Raw genomic sequence first — 23,668 nt, 5'->3', positions numbered from 1 at the left:
GAAAATATAATCTGATAAAAATATATATTTATAAAAATATTATATCTATAAATAAAAATTGCAACATAAGTATACAAAAGAAGCATCAAAATTTAAGTTCTTATTTGATACATTTAATGTTGTTTAATTTGCTTTGAGGCTCGTTTGCAAATAACTTTATTATAACAAAAAGGGCTTTGTCAGTAAAATTTTGTCCATATAATATGCTTGTGCCAAAATACAATAACAGTTTGGTGAATATTCACTCTTCATGTGACATTTTTGGAAGTTATCAGTAAAAGCTAAGGACTAACATCTACCCCTACATTATACGTAATTTTTCATAAACCATTAAGAATCACACAAATGAAATGCTCCTTCCAGTATCTATCACTCAGCTTATACTATATGGGATAATATATAATACATAGAATATGTTAATAATTAATCACAATCAGTCTCGCATTATCCCCACTCAACAGCTGTTCCTATCAGTGACTGCTTTCCTCTACTATTTTTCTTTGAGATTATTAATAATAATGATGCAGGGAGGTTGACCAAGCTCTCAGTCACTCTCTCTCTGCCCTCCCTCCCTCTTATACCCACACCCTGGATGCAGGAAGGCGTGCACACACCGGCAGTCTGCCTCCGCTTCTGAGTCGCTCTCCTGCATCCATCTCTGCATCTCCCTACACTTGCCGCCAGTGGATTTCAGCCCACAGCTGTGTGAAACCTTGGTAAGAAACATCTCTCCTTCTGCCTGTTATTCATTTCTCTATGCTTGTGTGACTTGTTTTGTCCATATTATCAGGCTTCAAACAAAGGATTGGGGTGTGGCTGGATGGGCAGAAGCTGGCTGCCGGTGGCAGCAGAGAAAGCATGTGGAAGATGGGATGTTGTCGTTTATAATTATGGCAGCATTAATAAAGAAAAATATATATATATATATTTTGTGTGATTAGGTTTATTAATGAACTGAAAGGGGTTGAGAATGTGATATTAAAGCTTATATTGCTAAAATTATGCAGACTGCTTTGTTTGAGAAAAAATGGACACCTTAAAAAATCCATGCTTGAAATATCTAATTCCATGTTTAACAGATTCTGATCTATAAGATCCCATTTAAATTTACACATCCTCAGAATAATTTAACAAACAGGATGGATGGCTTATTACCTACTGGAAAATGTGGACTTGTCAAATCAGATAGAGAAGTGGTTTTAAATAGGCATTAGTCGGCTAGCTGGTGAAAGACTGATTAGTCAGACCTGACACAAAGTCTAACTGCAGTGGAGCTTGTGGAGCATTATAGCATCCTTAGGGCTGCAGGGATGGATGCAGACAGGCAGACAGGGAGGATATAGAAGGGGGAGAACAAAGACTTGAGCTTCAGAGAGGGAAAAAGCAGAGACAAAGGAGAGAACATGTAGCACATGCTAGCTACACATGTGGGAGAACCGCCACTCACAGGCTTGCATGTGGACATCGTCTGCACCGCGCATGTTGTAGCCACTCCCTGAGGTGTAGTCACTTCTGAAGATTAAACATGTTACGTATCAGATGGCAATTATAGCTGCAAGCTGACCTCTTAAATTATTATTTAAATTTTATTGCATGTGTGTGATGTTATGCAGCATTTCCAATATCACGCATGACAGGAAAGGTCAAAGCATTTCACTCAAGAACCTGTCTCATTTCTCACAGCCAACATGTCTGACAAGCCTGACATGACTGAGATCGCCCGTTTTGATAAGACAAAGCTGAAGAAGACAGAAACAAAAGAGAAAAACCCTCTGCCCACCAAAGAGAGTGAGTGTACCCTGAGTACGTCGTTGTGTGTTTGTCAGAGGAGTTTTTGAAACCGCAAGTCCTTCATTGCCTGCGGCAGTTCTCCTGTCAACCCCCACTCATCACTTTCACACAATCCCAGCAAGCAGAGCAGCAAAAACAAATAGTTGCTGGATCAGCATGATGTGCAGCTAATCTAAAAGCTGCTCCCACTAAAATATTCTGTGCCTTTCAACAGAATCTCTCTTTTTTTTCTTCTCTTTTCCAGCAATTGAACAAGAGAGGAAAGGCGATGCCACACCTTGACTTGAGCACATGAAGAGAAGAAGCCGAGATGCCGCAGCAAAAAGCACTTTCTTTTAATTATTACAGTATTGAAATCTCTTTTATTGTTTTCAGAAAAGGGTGCTCATGAGCTCCCTGGGGTGCTATAAGGGTCTTTGGCATCCTCACATGGGGACTCTGAAAACTCCTGCCTGACTGCCTGCCTTGCACTGTTAGCCTATAGCTAACATGTCTCCAACATTGCCAAACTGGGGAGTGGTGTAGTGATGTAGCACAGAGGGAGAGGCAGGCATTCAGGCTAGGGGTAGGCGGGAGTTGTCAACGGACGTGGGATCAATCAAAATCAACACATGTGGGATGTTTTCTTATTAAACTTTTTACGTTTCTTTAAGAAATAAATATGAAGACATGGGAAACATCTGTCCGGCACATTTTGATCTGTCATTCATATAATTGTGTAAGGGAATAAATTCATGAATACGTATGAACAATGTAATCATGACGCATGGATAGCTGATGCACGGCCTTACAACTAACACACAATATGATTATAATAATCAGTTTTTATCACATTTTTTTTTTCATATGCATGTTCAAAGAGGCCCAATGTCTTCATGAGATTTGAATAAATCAACATCATTTAGATCAGGTTTTGGAGCAACATAAGCTTCAATATAAAACAAAAACATCAGTATTTCAGGGTGCGTGGCAGGGCTACTCCATTTGGTCCTATAAGAGTTACATCCTCCTGGTTCAATGTTTCCCTGATCCATCACACCTGACTGAAATTAAATGGATCCAACAGCTTATGAAGTTCTACAAATGACTCATATTGAGTCTGGTGTGTTAGAGCAGGGATACAATGAAAATCTCCAGCACTCATAGGACCAAAATAACTCCTGATCTGACAGTAAATTCTCCGAATTGCTAATGCTCAAAATGAAGAAATGACTATGCATAGCCTACAAAACTGATAGCCTTCATAACAAATTCATCATTGCGTTGTCCTCTTGTTGAACTTATGTCCTTCACTAAAACATTTATAATGATGTAGGAGCTATGAGTGAAAATTGTTTTTATTTATACCTTATCCAGCACAACTCACATTTTTTGGGCCAATGGTTAAAGAATTAACTTCTATCATTACCTACCTGGCATTAGTGATAAAATAATTGCTTTACAAAAACCAAAATATTTAATTAGGCTGAAGTACACTATGACATTTTTTTTTCTTAAATATAAATGCATAAGCTTTAAGTTGAAAGCTGCTGCTATTTCATGGGCCTATGTTTAGTATTTTAGCAACCAGTGATGAAACGTCTTACAATAATTTCCAAATTCGAATAAAGAAAAAGCAGCTTGTGAAGGTGAAAGTAAGCACACCATTCAATGAAGTAGGTAAAGAAAGATGTGTGTGTTTATACTGTGCTAACCTGGCTAAGATAGCCTGCAAGCATTCACTTGCTGAAACTGTGGTTGTTGAGTGAAATTGGTCACTGTCTGTCATACAGTTGGCTGGTTAAATGAATAAATAAATAAATAAACAAATCCTAACAAGAAAAATAATTCTTAATAAACATAATAAACTTAATAAGCAAGAAATTATCTAACCTGGTTTTGATCAAATGCCGAAAAGGCAAACAATTCATGACTGTCACTATTAAATAGAGCATTCAATTAGCATTGGTGGATTTTTTTTTTTTAGTTTTTTTTTTTTTAATCATTATTATTATTATGATTTGATATTACACACTAGGCATCTTATTAAATAAAACTACAGCAGTCAACCAATAAGCCCGCCACTGCAACTTTATCCATAACAACAAACCCTATTTTGAAACAGCAAAGTGACTAAAGTGCCACAATGGCCTAGTTTGTTTTTGTTTTTTGTTTTTTGTTTTTTTATTATTCTGGCCACTTGCTGACTGGCGTCTCCACTCCTGCCACCCTTTTTCTACCTGTCAATCTTATCACCCTCTGAGCCTTTACTGCTCCATTTTTCTCACCTTTCACTGCAACCAAATCATCCCTAAATGCTCTAATGTATTTAAAATGTCTTTAAATATAATCCCATTAATCTACGTCTACATTAGCTACGAGAACTGGATTTAATTATCTATGAATGTCACGAGCCAATCCTTCATACTTAAAAAAGCCTTGTTGCTGTGACGTCATTTTATTAAGACAATCCCTAAATCTCCTATCCCACATAGGCAAACAACTTCCAGTCTAATCTTACACATCCTTTATCATATATCATTTGTATAGTGTTGTGAAATTACCTGGCAATGAAGTAAAATAAATAAATCAACTCAGACATACGACCTAACAAACCCACGTGAGATGTTCCTGACAGTATCGATGTTTATGAGACATGCAGCACTTCTGCTGACGCTCGCCCATCTGGGAAGAATTGTCTGCTGTTATTAACCACTTAAACCCGTTAAGGCAACACTTACTTAAACATGAATTACAACGACTGATTGTCAGCCTGGTGCTGAAGGGTACTAAGTTTCAGTCTTGCTGGAAAATGAATGTGGGTAATATCTAATTAGTCAGGATTATCCTCACCCTCAGCCTTCCTCCATTGTGCTGAAGACCTCGCCCAGCCACCCGGCCTTTGTCCAGCACACTGAGTGAATTGTTGTTTTAAAGGATTTTGAGTAGCTTAGGGAGGATTTGACAAATGTGAGCGATTTAAGTTGGGGAGCAATGGCCATGTTAATCATTAACTTCTCTCACATTAAATCATAGTTATGGTATGAAATGACAGAAACTGGCTGTGGATAATGGCAAATGTCCGGGCACCTGTGAGGAAACCAAGAATTTAAAGTTGAAGTAAATTAATGAATCAGATTTGAAAATAAAATGTTTACATCAAATGAATCATACAATAAAAAAATAAATAAATAAATAACTGACAAAACAAGGAGGCTTAAAACAAAAGCAGTTCTGTGTTTGGAGAGTGTAAATTCCAGACTATTTTCACACCGAGTTGTTTCCCAGGAAAACATCTATTATCCTATTATCACTACGATGCCAATTTCGCCAATGTGTGAGGCAGTATTTGCATGACTATATGGGGTTACCAATGAAAAGCTTTAAAGCTTTGTAGTCACTGTGTGTCCCCCTGGGACACCGGTGCCATTTCCCAAATGTTTCAACAAAACAAGAGTATCTCCGCGAAGCATTCTCCATATTCCCTTTATTTATAACTAATTAGTCATTTTTCATATATTTTGGGGTGAACAAATTATCTTTAATGAACATTTTGTTTGTGGAGTGACACTTTCATACTGGCATAATCAACTTTGTATTATAAAAAGAAAAAACTCATTAAAAGTATCCAGGGTGTCGCTGAACCTCATTGGATGCTGCGCGCAATAATCTGATCTTTGTTCTCTGCAAACGCTTGAATTCGTGGGAAAAGCATATAAGGATGACGGCCTGGGAACGACAGGTGAGTGAATGAGGGGCTGTTTAAATGTCTGTGTCACTTCTTTGAAGTGCACTTATCCGACGGCTCCTGTAGGACTCGGCAATTAATGTTGTCATTGACGCATTTTCACAGTGAAACGTTACTTGCAGGACAAATCTGTCAATCAAAGTGGAAATCCCATATAAATATCATCAGTGTGGCGTTAGGCAACGGCATCAGTGCTGTCCCCTTCCTCCTGGTACGCACATCTGGAATACGGGCCTCCGCTGGACTACGGCTGCCATGAGACTCCGTTCAGCCTTTGCTCTGACCATGCTCTGTCATTTTCAGTTTGTATCATCATGGTATGCCGTTTATTTATTTATTTTTTAATAAATGTTAATTTTTTTTTCTAAACATTTGATTAACGCAGATGTCTTTTTCTCTCAACAGGACAGTGAACAATTTCCTTATGACAGGACCAAAGGTATATTTTTTATTGCTTAGTCAAGAATTGCGTCATGCGTAAAAACGTCTTTTGAGAAAAAATCTCATTTGGACTACATCAATGCTAGGTTTTGTTTTATTGTTTAGGTTATTCTTTATTTATTCTTCTTATTATTTAATTTCTTTTATTAGTTCGAAGCAACATCAACATATTTTTCTCCCTGTTTTAAGGCTTTTCTGACATATGCCAAGAGTGTGCAAGTTGGTGCACAAAGTGGAATACAAGAGTGCAAGAATCAGTTCACTTGGGACAGGTGGAACTGTCCAGAGAGCACACTCCAGTTATCCACTCACAACGGCCTCCGAAGTGGTAAGAAGTCCAAAAGTCCAAAATCTGAATTCATTTATTGCAGGTTATGTTCTGATTGGATGTTGTGTGTTAGCATGTCAGCTTTCCTGAAGCGCATGCTAAGAAAAAAAGGCGCTGTTACGCATTTGTGCAACCATCATGGACAGTCCTGTAAAGTTTTATTTTTGTCACGTTTTGTAGCCACAAGAGAAACGGCATTTGTACATGCAATCAGCGCCGCCGGGGTGATGTACACTCTCACAAAGAATTGTAGTATGGGAGATTTCGACAACTGCGGCTGCGACGACTCCAGGATTGGTCAGACAGGTACACTTATGAGTATTTCATCTATTGTTATGCTGAACTATAGATATAAAAAAGACTAAACTTTTCACATTTTTTAACGTTACGCTCATTATTCTAAGGAGGTAGAGGATGGATTTGGGGAGGCTGCAGCGACAACTCAGCGTTTGGAGAGAAGATCTCCAAACGGTTTGTAGACGCGCTGGAAGGTGGGCACGACTCACGCGCAGCAGTAAACCTGCACAATAACGAGGCAGGCAGACTGGTAAGATCTGAATCCATGTGGCATTGGACATATTTTCGAGGAATAGTTTTTAATAAACCAAGCTAGTGATGCCTGAGCAATTCGTTTAGTTGTTTTTACGCACGCGTAAAAATCTGTAACAACTTTCAATCTCCTGGCAGGCAGTGAAAGCAACCATGAGGAGAGCCTGTAAATGTCACGGAGTGTCCGGGAGCTGCAGCATACAAACCTGCTGGATGCAACTGGCTGACTTCAGAGAGGTGGGCAACTACCTAAAGATGAAGTACGAGCATGCTAAGAAGCTGGAAATGGACAAGAAGCCAGCGAGGGCGGGCAACAGCGCAGACACCAGAGGACCCATTGCGCACACATTCCGGAGCATCGCCAGAACGGAGCTCATATACCTGGAAGATTCTCCAAATTACTGCGTCAAGAACCAGAGCATGGGAGTCCAAGGAACCGAGGGACGGGAGTGCTTGAATGGCGACAGGAACGTTTCCCAGTGGGAGAGAAAGAGCTGCCGCAGGTTGTGCCATGACTGTGGCCTCAGAGTGGTGGAGAAGCGCTCTGAGCTCCTCAGCAGCTGCAACTGCAAATTTCACTGGTGCTGCACAGTCAAGTGCGAAAAATGCTCACAGGTTGTGACTAAGTATTACTGTGCACGCAAAGGTGGGAGAAAACAGCAGAATAAAACGAAACGGAGGCATCATGCACGCAGACACTGATTACATTCAGGATAATGGACTAAACAACTTGTGAGAAATTTAACTTAACTGTCACATCATCTGAAATTTCTATTGCACTTTTATCTTATAGACTGGAAAATGTATATGAATCAAATGATTATCTTAACGCAACCCAAGCGCATAGTTTGAGTTTATGCCATGCTTGGATCATTCATTGGGTCGGACATCTCTAATGCCTTAACTATGTAAATATTTTATACTTAAGTTTAATTGAAATAGTTTCATAATAAATATTTTTCTACAATATGCACGACTCATTGGGATCTGTCATTGGCAACACTCTGATTTCATTAAGTGGAAGTCCTGGTGTCAAGCAGCCTCGGGGAAGAAACGCCATGCTTTGAAGTGCGCATAAAGGCGTTTCCCCGACCTGGTCACCCAATCAGCTTTCTCTGGCCTCAGGGGAACAAAGGACAAGAGTTCCATTTGTTCCTCAAGCAAATAAAGGGGAAAGTTGCAGCACACCGGGACAAAATAAGGTCTCCATTGACTGAACGCTACAGATGAAAATGGCGCATTCAGTATTTTGGCTTCTGCTTCTGCATTTCGGGATGCACCCGGGACATGCTTGGTAAGACGTGCATTATCTCTACATCTTATTAAGTAGGAAAGAAAAGGGGGAAAAAGTCCACCCAAAATCATGTATCCGTGTTTTTTCTTCTCAGGATGGCCAGTAACTTCCTTATGACTGGACCAAAGGTAAAGATAATTAAAGTTATTATTAGTTGTAATGGTTTGCATTCAGAACACTTTTCAAATGAGAATAATAATAATAATAATATAGCTCATCCTAATACGGAAAAAAACGTCACTTTCTCTCCTGCAGGCCTATTTCACCTTTGCAAGAAGCGTGCAGGTGGGCACCCAGAGAGGGATTGAGGAGTGTAAACACCAGTTTGCCTGGGACAGATGGAACTGTCCTGACAGCGCAACCCAGTTGAAAGGACTAAGACTCGGTAGGTTTTAATTATCCGGGTATTATTGATACATTTTACTTTCTTTTTATTAGAAAAATATTTAAAGTTATGTGAGCAAGTGTAGAGGTAGCCTATAAACAAAAAATAAACCATTTACTACAAATACCACAAATGAACTTATAAAATGAAGCATGCCCTTTGTTTAACAAACATCAAGTTTTACTCAAAATGATATCTTCTGAGGACTCACTAAATCAACTAATTCTAGGTTTAAATGATTGTTTGTGAGATGATTATTGTTGCTGTGCACTTTTCTGCTGATATGTATGATTGGCATTGTTTTTAAATTACGTATATCTGTCTATTTTATTATTTTATTTACTTTTTAAGCCACCAAAGAGACGTCTTTCATCCATGCTATCAGTGCAGCCGGAGTCATGTACACTCTCACAAGGAACTGTAGCATGGGAGATCTTGAAAACTGTGGCTGTGATGTTTCAAATAATGGAAAAACTGGTGAGGTTTCAACACCAATGGTCTATTATAGCATCATTAATGTATCTCTGGCTTCTTTGGTGCGTGAAACGCATCAATTCTGACTCTATAAGTATCCAAAGTTGTGATGCTTAGCCCACTCATTCTACAGGATTAAATTAATTTTGACATCTTTCCAGGAGGTAGGGGCTGGTTATGGGGTGGATGCAGTGATAATGTGGATTTCGGGGAGAGGATTTCCAAACAGTACGTGGATGCGCAGGAGTCAGGGCAAGACTCAAGGGCCGCAGTCAACTTGCACAACAACGCTGCTGGACGGCAGGCAGGTTTTCATCACAATATGAGAAACCTATTAATCATGTTTAAAAGCTGCATACTTTAATCGTTCTGCTTTCCAACAGGCCGTGAAGGCAACAATGAAGCGCATCTGCAGATGCCATGGCATGTCTGAGAGCTGCAGTGTCCAAACCTGCTGGACGCAGCTGTCCGAGTTTAGAGAAATCGGCAATTATTTAAAAATCAAACACAGTCAGGCTCAGAAACTGGACATTGACAAGAAGAGGATGAGAGCTGGAAACAGCGCGGACAACCAGGGAGCCATCTTGGACGCATTTGGTGACATAGCCCAGACAGAGCTCATCTACCTGGAGGACTCTCCGGACTACTGCAAGAGGAACACCAGCCTGGGGCTTCAGGGCACAGAGGGCCGGGAGTGTCTGCAGCAAGGACACGGTTTGACCCCCTGGGAGAGAAGGAGCTGCAGAAGACTGTGCCACGAGTGCGGCCTGAACGTGGAGGAGAGGCGGACGGAGGTGATGAGCAGCTGCAACTGCAAGTTCCACTGGTGCTGCAAGGTGAACTGCGAGGACTGCTCCCAGGTTCTAGTCAAGCATGTGTGCGCCAGGAAGGACGGCGGGGACGGATTTAGACGGAGATATCGTGGCCCCAAATGAAAATAACCCATAATCTATATATGTGCACTTTTCACCACTTGGTCATGTCTCATTGTTATAAACACTGGAATGTATATTTATAAATGTAGTTTGCTTAAATGTTTAAATGAAAAAATTAAAGAAATACTCTGAAAATTGTCTCCAGAAAACATGATTAATTAATGCTTAATTTAAAATCCTCAGTCACTGAATTTGTGGCAGAAGCAACACGTTAGAATAAGAATGATCTGAATACACTCTACAAAGGATTACATGGCTAACATGGTGCAGCTCACACCCAGCCAAGGTGTTGATCCAGAGCTCATCCACTAGCACTTTGATGTCAGTGTGTATTGACTTCATTCAAAGAACGGAGAGGCTTTGAAAGACAAATCAGGGAAAGATTTCCACTACTAGAAGTAGAGGATGCTGCTTGGTGTGATAATGCTGCACAACACTGACCAGTCTGTGCATCCCATAGGTGATGCATTAAAACAGAACTTCACAGCATAATGGAAAAAAGTAAAACCATGACCTGCTTCTTTTACTCAGTAATGTGTGGTCCAACTGCATTGTAAATGTGAGAGGAGCAGCGAATAATTGTTAGCCATTTTTCTCCTGAAGCAAGTTAATTTCTAATCTCCTAATTTAAAGGCAATAAGATGTAAGAGGATTCTTATCTCCTCCCACTGGCCTGAAGGAGTCATTCATGTTTTTCCTTCTCTCCTCTACCCCCTGTATCTCCAAATATCTTCCTCTCAGCTGGATATGTCATAAATCTGCCATGGTCTCAGTTAAATGAGGGACGGCATGGATATTGCCCTCTTCAGGGGTCTCTGCCTGAAGGCATGGAAGTTTAACAGAGATGGGCAAGTAACAGGGCTGTTTCTTTCTCTTTACAGACACGTCACCGTTGGGATAGTAAAGGAGAAGTTACTAGTAAATTATCATTACTAGTAACATAATAAAACATATCGATCAATCTATCTATCTATACACATATCTACATCTATATCTATATATATATATATATATATATATATATACACTCAAAAATAGAGGTACCAGCTTGTACCTAAAAAGGTACAAATGCTTGTCGCTGGGGGTGTACTCTTTTGAGAGACATTTCTGTACCCTTCAGTTCTGGTCTATTTTTGTACCTTATCAAGTTCAACCTCACCTTATCAAGTTATGTTTTTTTATGTTTTCACAGCATTAGGCCTGGTCCATGCAACTTAACAATATTATCTTATCTTTAATCTAGAAATAATCTTCAAAAACTCAAAATACTGACCAGCCGTACACTTAGTTTGCAGCATCTGACCTTCATTGTCTGGTGTAGTAAATGACTGTTAAGTAGTACTACTGTCATCACTCAACTCTGCTCTAGTTTGTAACATTACAGCTATTAACATTACATTTTTCAATGCTGCAGGTACCCTTATGGTCAAAATGGTACAAATTTGTACTTTATGTCACTTTGAACCCTTTTTCGTACTGTGAAGGTGTGCTTCTGGTCTCTTAAAGACCAGTATTGTACTTTTGAGAGAACATTTCTTTAAAATGTACCTATAGGTACAGAAATGTCCTTATCTTGTACCTCTATTTTTGAGAGTGTATATATATATATATATGCAGCAAAGAACGAACAAGAAAAGATGCAAATATGACTCTATGCCCATTTGTCTGTTTACATCTGGGGAAGTTGTGTGTTTCCCATGCTGTCCTAAGTGTTAATGAAAGTTTCACTCCCCTGGAAGCCTTCAGTGATCCGCCTTTTATCTCTGCTTTTCACTCTGTACACTGGTTCCATCTTAGCCCCACATGACGCTAAAAGCCTGGTCTTACTTCAGAGATGTGAATCTACATCATAGGTATAGCATCTACTGACCTTCTGAGTGATACTGCAGCTTTTTGCACATTATTTTACAAAGATACTGATGCCTCACCTGCTTTTTAAGTTTTACTATATCTAATGTCTTCCACATCAGCAGTGTTTTGTCTTTCCTGAGGCAGTATTCTCCCTAATCAAGTCAAAAGAGGGAACACAGGGAGGAGAAGTGGTGGGGGAATCTCCCATGAGGACCCCCTAGGGGTACTCATGTATTGACCCAGACAGGCCTGGGGGTCTGTGTGGGTCTGAGAGTGATTGATGATCACCCTGTTCTCCCTGCTGCCCTCCTCTATCACCTGGGTGTGAGATACCAGGAAGCCTGACAGAGCTGCAGCTGGAATTCAAGCTTGAAGGAAGCTTGCAATGTAACAGATCAGGAGAGAAAAGTGAATGATACATGATCCAGAAGTAAACAATACATTTAACATTTTTTCCATGTCAACATTACATCCACATGCATCTCCAGCAAATTCTGTCTGTATAAACTTAACCAGGTTTTTATTCAATGTGCATTTTGTTAGAAGTCTGCTTTTCAGTCAGAAACATGGAAGAAAATGCACATTGCACATCTAGAATAAAGGTTGCAGAGTGATGAGAAAGGAAGTGCGCAGCCTCTAAGTTTAGAAACTGATACAGGCTACAATTAGTGCATGCTCTAAATGACCACAAACTCTTTTTTTCTTTTTTCTTCTTTTGCATGAAGGAGGCTTCATGTAAAAGGTGAGAAGACGACACGCTCTGAGTGGGATTGTTGAAAGTGTTTTGCTTTTCTTATTACTTTACACATCAGGTCAAGTGTGATGTAGATGGTGCAGCGAAACCTACGTTGTAAAGAAACAAGTATGAGCCTGAGGAATGTTCCTTCTGAAGACGAGGTGATGAGATGGAATCCACAAAGTCTAGCTGACTACATGAGGAAGGTGAGTCAAGTTCAGCTTTTGTAGTTGTGTTATTAGTATCAGATTGTGTCCTGCTATGAGAAGGCTACACTAGATGTGTAAGAATAAACAGCTTGTTAGAAAATACAATAGTCTGATTCTGTATATATGTACTTTAAACTCTACATGACTTACTTCTGGCTGCTTACTAGATATAGGTGATAATCACGCTCTTTTAAGTGGTGGAAAATGAAAGTGGCTTTATGATCTCAGGTTGTGTGGGGAGCAAAGACATAGCTGAAAAAAGTTCAATTTAAACAGATGAAAAACTTTGTAAAGACCTGTTGATGGTCCCACAAACCCGTTTTAAAACCTGGGGAGACCGTTCTTTTAAAGCTGTCGCTCCCCATCTCTTGAATGAGCTTCCCCCAGGATCTGCTTATGCTTTTAAAAACCTCCTAAAAACAGATTTTAGCAGGCAAGCATTTTAGCTCCAAATAGACTCTGTGACACTGTTATGTATTTATATTGTTGTGTTTTCTCCAAACGTCGCAGGTTTTCGATGTTTTTATTGTTGTGAAGCACTTTGTGACCTTGTGTCTATGAAAAGCGCTATATAAATCATTTTTATGTTATCTATAATCAAAGGAAATACTAGACGAGTCACAAAAATACAATGAAAGACAACCAATGCAAACCATGAAGTGTCAAAAAGCATAAGAGGGGGATGATCTCAGAGGCGATATCAAGTTAAAGGAGGCTGTAAAATAGGAAAGAAACAGAAAAACATCAAGATGGGGAGAGAAGTAATGGAGGTAAACTTACTAGACTGTAACCTTTATGTAGAGCAACGCTTTTGTCGAGATTACTTAAAAATGCTTTACAGCTGGTTGCCCGACTTCTGTAGGTTCTCTAAACTAATCATGCTTTAGTTAATAATGTAATCTGTATTGAGTCAATTTATTTTCTATTCACATTTATTCTAATGTAGGGTGTGTATAGTCCACGCCAACAGCTATTAGATGAAGGAGAGTACACTTGGTCAGATTGTCCTCCATCACAGAGACATTCATGCTTCCTCCAAACAAGAATCAACAGTTAATAATTAATCTTTCAGTCTGTGTGAGAAGGCTGGAGTACCTGGAAAAACCCACACATACCGGAGAAAACATTTAAACTCTGTATAGAAAGACCTGGCTTAAACATCTTTGAACAGCATGTGGGCGTCTGTGGTAGTGTTGATGACAAACAAATCAACAGATGTCATGGCTACAAGGCTCTAAAAATGTCCATACATTATAGGTTTTCTTGCACAGATGAAACTGTGTCATTTGGCACACTTGTGTGTTTCCTCTGAGAAAAAAAAAAACAAACTTATTTTTTGTTGTACCATAAGCTTTCATGTTTAGAGACATTTAAAAGCAACATATCTGTTTTTAGTACAATAATATCCACCTTGATCAACCTTCTAAAACATGACGTAATGGGTGACGTTGAGAGATGATCAAACTGTGCCAAAATGGCCAATGACGTCATCAGAACTGTCTATATAAAAACCTGACCGCTTTACAGAGTTTGGCCTTTGCAGATATAATGTTCACATTTCTTAATATAATGTAAAGGAGCTTTAGAGCTACGACTGCATCGTTCTGAAATTTATTTATTTGTATTTATCTTAAAACTGGTTGAATTTGTTTAAGGCAAATCTGACACTGTCTTCATTTGTGCTTTCACCATTAAATCTTCACCACAAACACACATATTATATATAATATTATATATAATATATAATATTTATATATTTTAACAATTGTATTACTCCAAGCATATTCACATAGACCTTGGGGTTGCAGAAATGTACTCATTTTATTATAGGCATGCAATCTTTTTAAGAAAGGACCTAAAAGAAAAAGGTACAGGGCTCAAAAAGTCATTTAATAAATAATTTATATTTTTACTGCAGTTATTAGCAAATGTGTGGTGGTATGTATTTACTCTTGTTGTCTTGACTTTTTTTTTTTTATAGCTGAAGCTTTTCATTTTATTTCTTTTTCATTTTCTCAGCTTAAATTATCTAGCTGTGATGAAGTGGTGCTGAAGAGCAATATAACTGGAGCTCAGTTCATGGTATGTCAGTTTAACCTTTTAGATAGCTTTACCAATCTGGAACACTATCTGCAACAAATGTTTTTTTTATGAATTTTCATAACATTTCTAGAAAATGACACACTGTGAACTTGAAGTGTTTCCTGGCCTCCATGTTCCGTGAGTCTGCATAAAATCTAATTCATTGAAACAAGTTAAATATGTGAATATAATAAACATTTTTTATTATTTACCTGACTGGCTCTGCATCTTTATAGATCACTGACTTCTATCCAAATAGAAATCACAAGTGTGCAGAGGAAGGACTTGTAAGTTAAGAGTTTTTTCAAAGAATCTGCAGAATCAGCATCTAAACACACAACAATACGTTAGACTCAACTTTATTTCATGCGCAGGTCAAAGACACAGAATCATTTTGAGAGTCCTTACCAGAATGACGAGGATGAAGACTACATTTGTGCTCTTGCTGAGCTGCAAACAGCGGAGGAAAAACACACTGACAAAACCAGCAAGTGCAAGTACGAGTTGGCAAACTTTGCACATCCAAAAAAGCCGCCTAAGCAGGCCAGAGATGCCGCTGTTCTGGACTGTCGTGGAGGTAACGGAATGTGAATGTGAAAGCAGTGCAGAAGACAGAAATGCAAATACACCTGAAAACATCTGAATGGAAAAGCTAGTTTAGAATCTATATGCTTTGAAATCAGGATGTGTCTTTGTTCCAGCATAAAGGAAATTAACAGGTCCATACCGCCCCCCAACAAAAAAAACTGACAACCAGAGGATAACTAAACTTTAAATTTACTCTGAGCTGCACAAGCAAAGCCAATGTCTTTAGAAGAATTTCTGCAAGGCCAGGCAGCTGCATTAATCTGCAATAATTAACAGTTCTCACCCCCCCATTTGCTGTGATAAACTTAAAGATCATCTCAAACCGAAGTCCAGAACCCCCCTCCTATGAGAAATTAATCAAAACAATCAAACTAAATCACAAAAATAACAAATGTCATGTCACATTTAAAAATGGTTCATTTAAAAATCCTAAAAGAAATAGTTTGGCATCTAAAATAACACAACCACCCAAGTCTCAGACCTCGGTGCGTTAATGGACTCAGACCTGACTTTCAACAGCCACACGCAAGCTGTAAAAAAAAAATCAGCTTTTTATTGTTTGAGAAATATTAACAGAATGAAATGTTTTGTCTATTTAAAAAAAAAAAAACAAAAAAAAAAACCAGACCCATTGGCTCATCGATTACTGGGCTTCCCAAAAAGAACATTTAACATTTACAAATTCAAGAACTTTTTAGGCCCAGAATACATTTGTGTTATGTTCCGAGAATATAAACTTTGTTTGGCACTTTACGTCCAAGGACTCAGGTGTGCTGGTCCAGACCAGAGTCCATGCTAAGCAAGAAGAAGCCGCATTTAGCTGTTATCCTGAAACAACCAGTGAAAATAAAACATTTATAATGAACTGCTTGTATGATGAAATATGCTACAGATACAACTGCGTTGGGTTAATGGCAATTAACTATATTTTCTCATTCCTCATCTCAGCTCTATATTCTGATTTAAAAGTTGTAAAGATCAAGAAACCCGAACTTCCTGTAGCATCCCCTAGGTCCAAGACTAAATCAAGTAAGTTTGTTATGATTTCATGTCATGTTGTGGATGGCGATGTATACTTCTATTCAATATCACTAATGACCAAAAGAGGGCAGCATTGTCTCGCCTCCTAGATCACCTTCCATGAGGCCGCCTCAACCACAAGCCCCAAAGCCTCCATGCACGTCACACAGGTAGTGCAAATTAAAGCATATATGAGTCTAGAACACTGTCTGGTTATTGAAGTCACAGAACTTTTCTTAGTTCTTGCATTTTATTTTTTTGCTTTTTAAGGATGTATACTGGCACTCCAGCTCCTCTGATGGCAGCAAAACCTTGTCAGGAAAAGAAATTAATACCAGGGCCAAAACAGATGACAACACAACTTTCAGCCACGCTTATGGGAACAACACACAATGTAGATGTGGTTAGTTCCATACCGTGAGCACCTTCAGAGACAAAACAGCAGATGGTGATGTTGTCAAAAAGAAAAAATACAACAGGAACCTCCATGGCTGCTACAACAGAGAGAACTGATTTTTATTAACAATTTTTGCTTCATATTTCAGCTTTTTTTTTTATTTTATTTTTTTTATTAAAGAAACATATCAGCTTTAGTAACAGAACAAGCAGAATTGGGCATGTTTTGCTAGTCTCTTACTACCACTGTTCTATCACGGTGAATCCAGGATTTGGATCCCAGCTGGTATGGAGGAAAGGTGACCAGATCTGCAGCTGAAATGGCCCTCAGAGAGGTGAACAAGGTGGAATACTGCTTCTTCCTTCCTACACACAGACAGAAATCCACATATAAACATGCTGATATTGCACAAGACAGTAAAATAAAGTGAGAGTGTTTTGATCGGTTTGTGCTTTTGTATCTTGAAGGACGGAGCATTTCTGGTGAGAGACAGCTCAAGAAGCTTCACTGACCACTGTTACACTCTCATGATCCTGAATAAAGGCAAGGTTTACAACATTAAGATCAGTCACCAAAGCAACTCCTATGTGCTCGGCAGCAGCCTCAGAAACATGCAGGTAAATGTACAGCCGCGACAGCACTCAGGACAGTGACATATTTTGTGTGCTCCCTCAGATTAAACTGCAAAGTTCCCGTCTTGCGGCATGCCTCGGGGACTGCTTGATGCTGACTTGTGCTGCGCTGCGTCATTAGGTCTCTGTCATCTTGAGTGTGTGTTGTTGTGCTTTAGAGCTTCCCTGGGGTGAGGGAGATGATTAACCATTACACACACACCCCGCTGCTGCTTATTGATGGCAGAGACCAGACCTCCGAAGAGCAGTGTCGTCTGATGCACCCTGTGGGACTCTGAGCAACACCAAGCTTAATGTGGGTGTTTATATTAAGTCTGCATTTCTATATGCTAATTTGTTATATGTGACTTCTTTAGGTTTTTTTTTTTTTTTTTTTGACAAATCTGACCAAATGTCACAACTTTCGCCCTTTCAAAAGGTCATAGTTACATAACCTCTGATATCATCCACTTTTATTACATTTAATAAACAGAATGAAAAACGCTAATGATTTTCTTATGATGGTTTATCTGTTTTCCTATAGAATATACTGCAAATATACAGCATTTCCTCCATTCTCCATGCCTTCCAGGCTGTGTGCTGCTGCTTCTTTACCTCTGGGATCTTTTTGAGAAGCGCCAACTTGTCAGGGTGGCCAACACAGATAATCAGATCACATTGCTTCAGATGGGTTCGCACTGCAGGCAGAAAGAAAATACTGTGTGTAACAAATGCCTCGGGTCTAAACCAATGCTACTACAAAAAAACCCAAAAAGCCGAGGTGACAAAATGTAATAGTATATACTTTGTCTCTGCTTTCTCCTTTGATTTCAAACAGCACTAGTATTTCAGTCTAATATATTTATGCCTGTCTAACAGTTAAGTATGTTTCTGTTTAATAGTTGCAAAACAAGAAACGGAATAATTTATACAGAAAAGGTGAAAAGTTAAGACATCAGTTTCATTTTAAGGCTGGCTTTCATCCTCAAAATGCACTGCGTTAGAAGCTACTAAAACAAAGAAAAATCTGAGTTAAAACATGTTATCTGAAATAATATTTAAGCATTATTTACATCCACGGCAATGTCTGTAAACAGTGCTGATTTATTCCTACTGGAAAACTGTAAAATGTATATATTTTGGCACACTCGACATAACAGGACTGTATTACGTCACAAGTCTAACATAAGCGTCACAGTAACACAAACATTGCCACCTATGGAGTTTACAGTTCTCTCTGTCAAACTTCAATGTTTGTTTCCATGCTTTGAGCCGTTCAAGTGAGCCGATAGTTAAAACTGAGACAACTGTCTCCTGTGGCAGAATAAAAGCTGCAACATCATGTCTCACATTGACAGAGTGATAAGAGCATGTGTGAGATCCTTCAGAGGCTCATATCTACCCATCAGTGAGGCAAAATCAAACAGACATGTAGATTCATGTACTGTAAGGCTGGACAGCTTAACATCTACAAGCGAAGATAAACGGGTTGATCTATTAATTCACTTTTTGCTATCATATTTCAAATCAAGGAGAAAAGTTTCATCATTTGCTTTGCATGTTTGAAAAATAATGGGTTTTTTTTTTGGTTTTTTTTTTACATTTTAGGGTTATGGTAGTGGATGAAGATAAAGAGTCAAACATACATGCCAGGTGATCCATACTGTCAGACAAAGAGTCGAGCTCTCTGAGGATGTTCTCCAGTTTAATGCAGGCAGTGGACTTAATTTGTTCGGCTTCCTTTTCTGTCTTTTCCATCTGGGGGAAAAAAAGCAGTAGCAAACAATTTTAGCCAAGTTTTAACCCAAACTGACTAAATATGACTGAAATAAATTATTTTTCTTTTTGTACTTTAACTAAAAAGAACTTATTACATCATATCTGAGCAAGAGATTAAGTCAAGTGTATGTTTACAAAAAGTCACTACACATTTCATTCATATTTAAGAGTCTTTATTTAGATAAACAGGGTCAGCAGCTAAAAAGTAAAAACATTTGGATGCTGAAAAATCAAATAAAGGACATGCTTATAACAAGTAATGCAACCAGAGAACATTAAAACCCCCATTTTCAATGCACAAAGTTAAAGAAATACATTAAAATTAACAACATGAACAGTACAATCACAGACTAAGTGCATCTTTGTCATCAGAAACTCTTGACAATACAAATTGCAGTTAAGAATATGTTGTGGCAGCATTCTCAGTACAAAGATCCATGTTTGTCTTCTGTTTTGGGTCTCCACAGACAGCAGCTCTGCATCTGTTATAAGCCTCTTCCAGCTGAAGCATGGAGGCTCCCAGTTCGGGACTGGTTCGCAGTGTTACCATGTCAAAGGCCATCCAGGTCAGCTGCACTGCAGGTGGACAAAGAAGAACATGTCTCACCTGCTTTCAGATCATCATGAAGGCTTGGTTACTGCAATGATATGTACAACACGACATTTTGTCACAGTTAAATAAAATATGGTGACACACCTGATGTGTTTTCAATGTCTTCGATCATTCGCTCTAAATCCTTATTCAGCTCCAACATGTCGGTCTGCGAAAGCTCATGGGTTGAAGATGACTCAGTCATCTGTCACAGACGATATAACCCTGTTACCACCTGCTAATAAATCAGATTTCTTCGCCAAAAGTTTGTGAAAGTAGCCAACACTGCTAATACGTCATGGCAAGCTAAAATGCTACTTTATTACGAGTGCTAGCTAGATAGAGCTTGTGAAATTAACACGGTAGTTATAAGTAAAACTTATAATAAAATTTAAACACAACTTCATTTCTGTATAATTAATGTATTTTATGTAACCTTTAAGATCGTATAATAACTTACAGTTTATAAGCAGAAAGTTGGTTTACTACTGAAAAGAACAACGGTCGGGCTAATTTGAATAAAGTCCGAGCGCGAGCCCACAAAGCCGTTGGACAGATCCCTTCAGGGGCAAACACGTAGTTATTCTTTTTGATAAAGAAATATACGACAACGTAATCATAAATATCAATATAACAATGTAAAACAACCATTAAAAGTCCCAAATAAATAGTTAGAATATAGTATACGCTTCAACTGGTAAAAACACGACAGTGTAGATGTGAAACGGAATATAGAAGTCATTTGATGCATTCACTTGCACTTGGGCATCTGAGATGTGCTCAGGTTTAATATGGTTTATACTAAAGTAATGATAATATTAATACTACTATAGTTTATACTAATACTGGAATATAATGTTTACGTTTTGGGTGATCCTTGGGAAGTAAGCCACAGATTAATCCCACCGCTGAGAAAATGTTTGAGAGGAGAGAAAAAAAATGCACAATCCGAAACTGTGATACACAGTTATTCTTTTTTTCTGATTAAGACTTTATCCTCTCAGTGTTATTCCTTTTAAACCGATTTTTTGTTGTCTGTTATGTCAGACGCCAAAAAGCTTGTAAATGGCTTAACTCTTAACAGTATATTAATCGTGTAAAATTATTATAAATATCAGAACATTTAAGCATTTGCATTAATGTGGAAAATAACTGTACTCATTGAACAAATATGTGTACTAAATGCCAGTTGATTACTATAACGTATACTGTCTCTCTGTATTTGTAACATTGCAGGAAAGTGTAGCTTGATGGATTTGTATGTCCAGTTAAAGAATTTTTGTCGTGAATAAAAAATAAACCAATTAAAAAGACACAATCTGAATATGGATAAGATGATAAATTGTTGTTATTAGCCTTACCAGTGCAATTGCAGTAATCATTTTGTTAATCTTTATGTACTATTTATGAATATCAGAGGTGTAAAAAAATAATAAAATGAATGAAAATAAAATCACAGATGACTGAGTTCTGTTTATGTTAGAGTAACAGCATGAGTGGAAAATTATTTAAATGACTGAAGAAAACCCCTGGGGGGACTGAACTAGCTGACAACAGGAAAAAAGGGGAGATAAAGCAGATAGACTTCTCACCTGAGAAAGCAACCAATCAGATTCTGCAGGGGGCGTTTCCAAAGGAAAAGATAAAGCAGGTGTGACAGGTGACATCTTGGCATAAGGCAAAGGCAAACAGTCAAGAACGGAAACGACCCGACTCTGAAATTCAGAGACAGTCATTTGGATGTGCTCACATTGCAGTTCTTACAGAGGAACAAGAAATATACTTTTGGGGAAATCAGCAAAGAGAAGAAGGACAACCAACGGAGAAGAGTGAGAACTCGACAATGTCTTCATTTGAGACCCAGAGCCAGTCTCCTCCACGATGCGGCCCACAGTTCCCAAACCTGGGTCAGGAACCCCCAGAGCTTAGCATGTACGGCGACTGTTACTACCCTCCTCCATCACTCCCGAGTCCTCAGCGCACCACGCCACCCTCCTACGACCTGAGTGACTACGCCACGACATCCCCAAACCCTTACATTTGGTTTAATAGTTCTGGGATCAACTCGCCGTCATACCTGTCGACTCCTGTCCCACCTGGTACTCCTGGCCCTCCCTTTGTCCCTCAGCACTATGGCATGCAGCGGCCTTATCTGGGTCCAGCTGGACCTGGAGGTCCAGGAGGGGAACTCAGCTGGTTTTCCCTTCCCTCACAAGAAGATTTGATGAAGCTGGTAAGGCCTCCGTACTCATACTCTGCTCTCATTGCCATGGCTATCCACGGAGCACCAGACAAGAGACTGACACTGAGTCAAATTTACCAATATGTTGCTGACAACTTCCCTTTCTACAACAAGAGCAAAGCAGGCTGGCAAAATTCCATCAGGCACAACCTTTCTCTCAACGACTGCTTCAAAAAAGTACCAAGAGATGAAGATGATCCAGGTAATATTTTCTTATTATTGAGCTTTGGTTGTTTTTCTTTTTTGTTGTTCAGAAAAACACTCTGATCATTGATTAATTTAAACAATTTCAGAAGTGAAATCTGAAAACTGAATCTCATCCTACAGGTAAAGGGAACTACTGGACGCTTGATCCAAACTGTGAGAAGATGTTTGACAATGGAAACTTCCGCCGCAAAAGGAAGAGAAAGTCTGATTCCCTCACCGGCGGTGACGGCAGTTCAGGGGCTCCGGAGTCAGGTGACAGCGAGAGGGGAAGCCCCAAACACCCAACCCTCAACATGTCCCCAACACCGGACAGGATTCCTTCCCCTTCACTGACAGGCCCCACACCATGCCTAAGCAGCTTCTTGTCTGAAATGTCCACAGTTTCTTCTGGAGGAGCCAGTGAGGTGGGAGGAGACGGGTTAAGCAGGCCGCTGCAGATTAACCTTCCCACAGATGGGCCTCACAGACCCACCCAGCCTGGAAGCTTTAACAGCTACTCCTCCAACTCAGGTGGATCAGAGTGGGTACTACAAGTGCCAGCTCCCCCTGTTCTCACTTCCTCACCCACCCACTCTTCTTTAGGTTACTCTAATCCAATCTTAAGCCAGTACAATGGGTCTAGTGGGCATTTCTATCCCACACTGGGATCAACAGGAAATATCTATCATCGTGAGGGTACAGAGGTTTAAGAAGATGTCACGGTGGGGGGGTGTAAGCGAGAGGTGAGGGGGTAAGTCGTGTTTTAAAAAGCTGTTGAAAGAACATTTCACCTGTCTGGTGTTATTTTTGTTTCAGAGATTTTTACTGTGAAGAGCAATTCACACAGAAAAAAAGTATGTTTGCGCTGACAGAGACAGTTGGGATCACTAGCGTGTGACAGCAAAGTAGTACGGCTTTGATTCCCACAGGAACAGCTGAGTCATCTGCAGCAGCCTTCCACTGTCTCTCCTTGAAACCACAGTTAGCCATCCTATCAGATCCTTCTCTCGGCTTTTATTCTAACTAAAGCTAGTCTCTATCAGATCTGACTCATTTTTAACAGATCCTGCTGACACCAGGCTATTCCATATTTGCTATCTGGGATGCTTTGATGGTATCACCATTTACAATGCACAGGCAGCACATTTAGATGAGTGGTTAAATTACACCACAGTCATCTATATGCATGTAAAATAAGATTAAACAAGTGAAAAGTAGTGTTTGTGTCGAGGATTTTTACTCAAGTGAAAACAATCTGATTAACTTACAGTCTAGATGAGTGATAAACAGCTGCTTATTGGTTTTTTTGTACATAAATATATGTGTTGTGAAATGTTATGCGTGATTGTTGGTTTCTTGGTACAATGTTTAATATACATATAATGTGTGGTACATACTGGAAGTTGTGTTCTTTTGTATATGAATAAAAGGTTTTAGAATTACACTTTCTT

General features: G+C 39.2%; 5 protein-coding genes across 5 annotated transcripts; all 5 read left to right on the top strand.

Annotated features, from left to right (window-relative positions):
* The first annotated feature begins 645 nt into the window (after nt 1–645).
* On the top strand, nt 646–2,169 carry tmsb2 (thymosin beta 2). Its single transcript, XM_079249621.1, has 3 exons — nt 646–716; nt 1,684–1,788; nt 2,036–2,169. Exons 2-3 carry the CDS (start codon nt 1,689–1,691, stop codon nt 2,071–2,073), a joined length of 138 nt encoding a protein of 45 aa, XP_079105747.1. The 5' UTR covers nt 646–716; nt 1,684–1,688; the 3' UTR covers nt 2,074–2,169.
* A 3,322-nt stretch (nt 2,170–5,491) lies between these two features.
* LOC306763399 (protein Wnt-8a-like) lies at nt 5,492–7,538 on the top strand (the record flags this gene model as incomplete). The annotated part of the gene is made up of 6 exons (XM_079250191.1): nt 5,492–5,512; nt 5,904–5,957; nt 6,149–6,287; nt 6,468–6,593; nt 6,692–6,834; nt 6,975–7,538. The coding sequence occupies 6 exons, from the start codon at nt 5,492–5,494 to the stop codon at nt 7,536–7,538; spliced, it is 1,047 nt and encodes a 348-aa protein (XP_079106317.1).
* A 572-nt stretch (nt 7,539–8,110) lies between these two features.
* LOC306763398 (protein Wnt-8a-like) lies at nt 8,111–9,924 on the top strand (the record flags this gene model as incomplete). The annotated part of the gene is made up of 6 exons (XM_079250190.1): nt 8,111–8,130; nt 8,225–8,258; nt 8,386–8,515; nt 8,867–8,992; nt 9,151–9,293; nt 9,373–9,924. The coding sequence occupies 6 exons, from the start codon at nt 8,111–8,113 to the stop codon at nt 9,922–9,924; spliced, it is 1,005 nt and encodes a 334-aa protein (XP_079106316.1).
* A 2,715-nt stretch (nt 9,925–12,639) lies between these two features.
* Nucleotides 12,640–17,717, top strand: lcp2b (lymphocyte cytosolic protein 2b; the record flags this gene model as incomplete). The annotated part of the gene is made up of 5 exons (XM_079250189.1): nt 12,640–12,717; nt 14,740–14,802; nt 17,076–17,150; nt 17,275–17,424; nt 17,598–17,717. The coding sequence occupies 5 exons, from the start codon at nt 12,640–12,642 to the stop codon at nt 17,715–17,717; spliced, it is 486 nt and encodes a 161-aa protein (XP_079106315.1).
* A 3,915-nt stretch (nt 17,718–21,632) lies between these two features.
* On the top strand, nt 21,633–22,927 carry foxi3b (forkhead box I3b; the record flags this gene model as incomplete). Its single annotated transcript, XM_079249874.1, has 2 exons — nt 21,633–22,233; nt 22,359–22,927. 2 exons carry the CDS (start codon nt 21,633–21,635, stop codon nt 22,925–22,927), a joined length of 1,170 nt encoding a protein of 389 aa, XP_079106000.1.
* Nucleotides 22,928–23,668: the final 741 nt, after the last annotated feature.

Source organism: Telmatherina bonti, assembly GCF_933228915.1.
Source record: "Telmatherina bonti genome assembly, chromosome: 12".
NCBI lineage: Eukaryota > Metazoa > Chordata > Actinopteri > Atheriniformes > Telmatherinidae > Telmatherina > Telmatherina bonti.
Note: the sequence above shows the minus strand (reverse complement) of the source record. Positions and strands in the feature narration are given on the sequence as shown.

Bases quoted from the DNA above. Each gene is read 5' to 3' on its own strand.
- tmsb2 (XM_079249621.1), top strand. From the start codon at position 1,689: ATGTCTGACAAGCCTGACATGACTGAGATCGCCCGTTTTGATAAGACA. The intron at 1,789-2,035 runs GTGAGTGTACCC...TCTCTTTTCCAG, and splicing joins CCCTCTGCCCACCAAAGAGA to CAATTGAACAAGAGAGGAAA.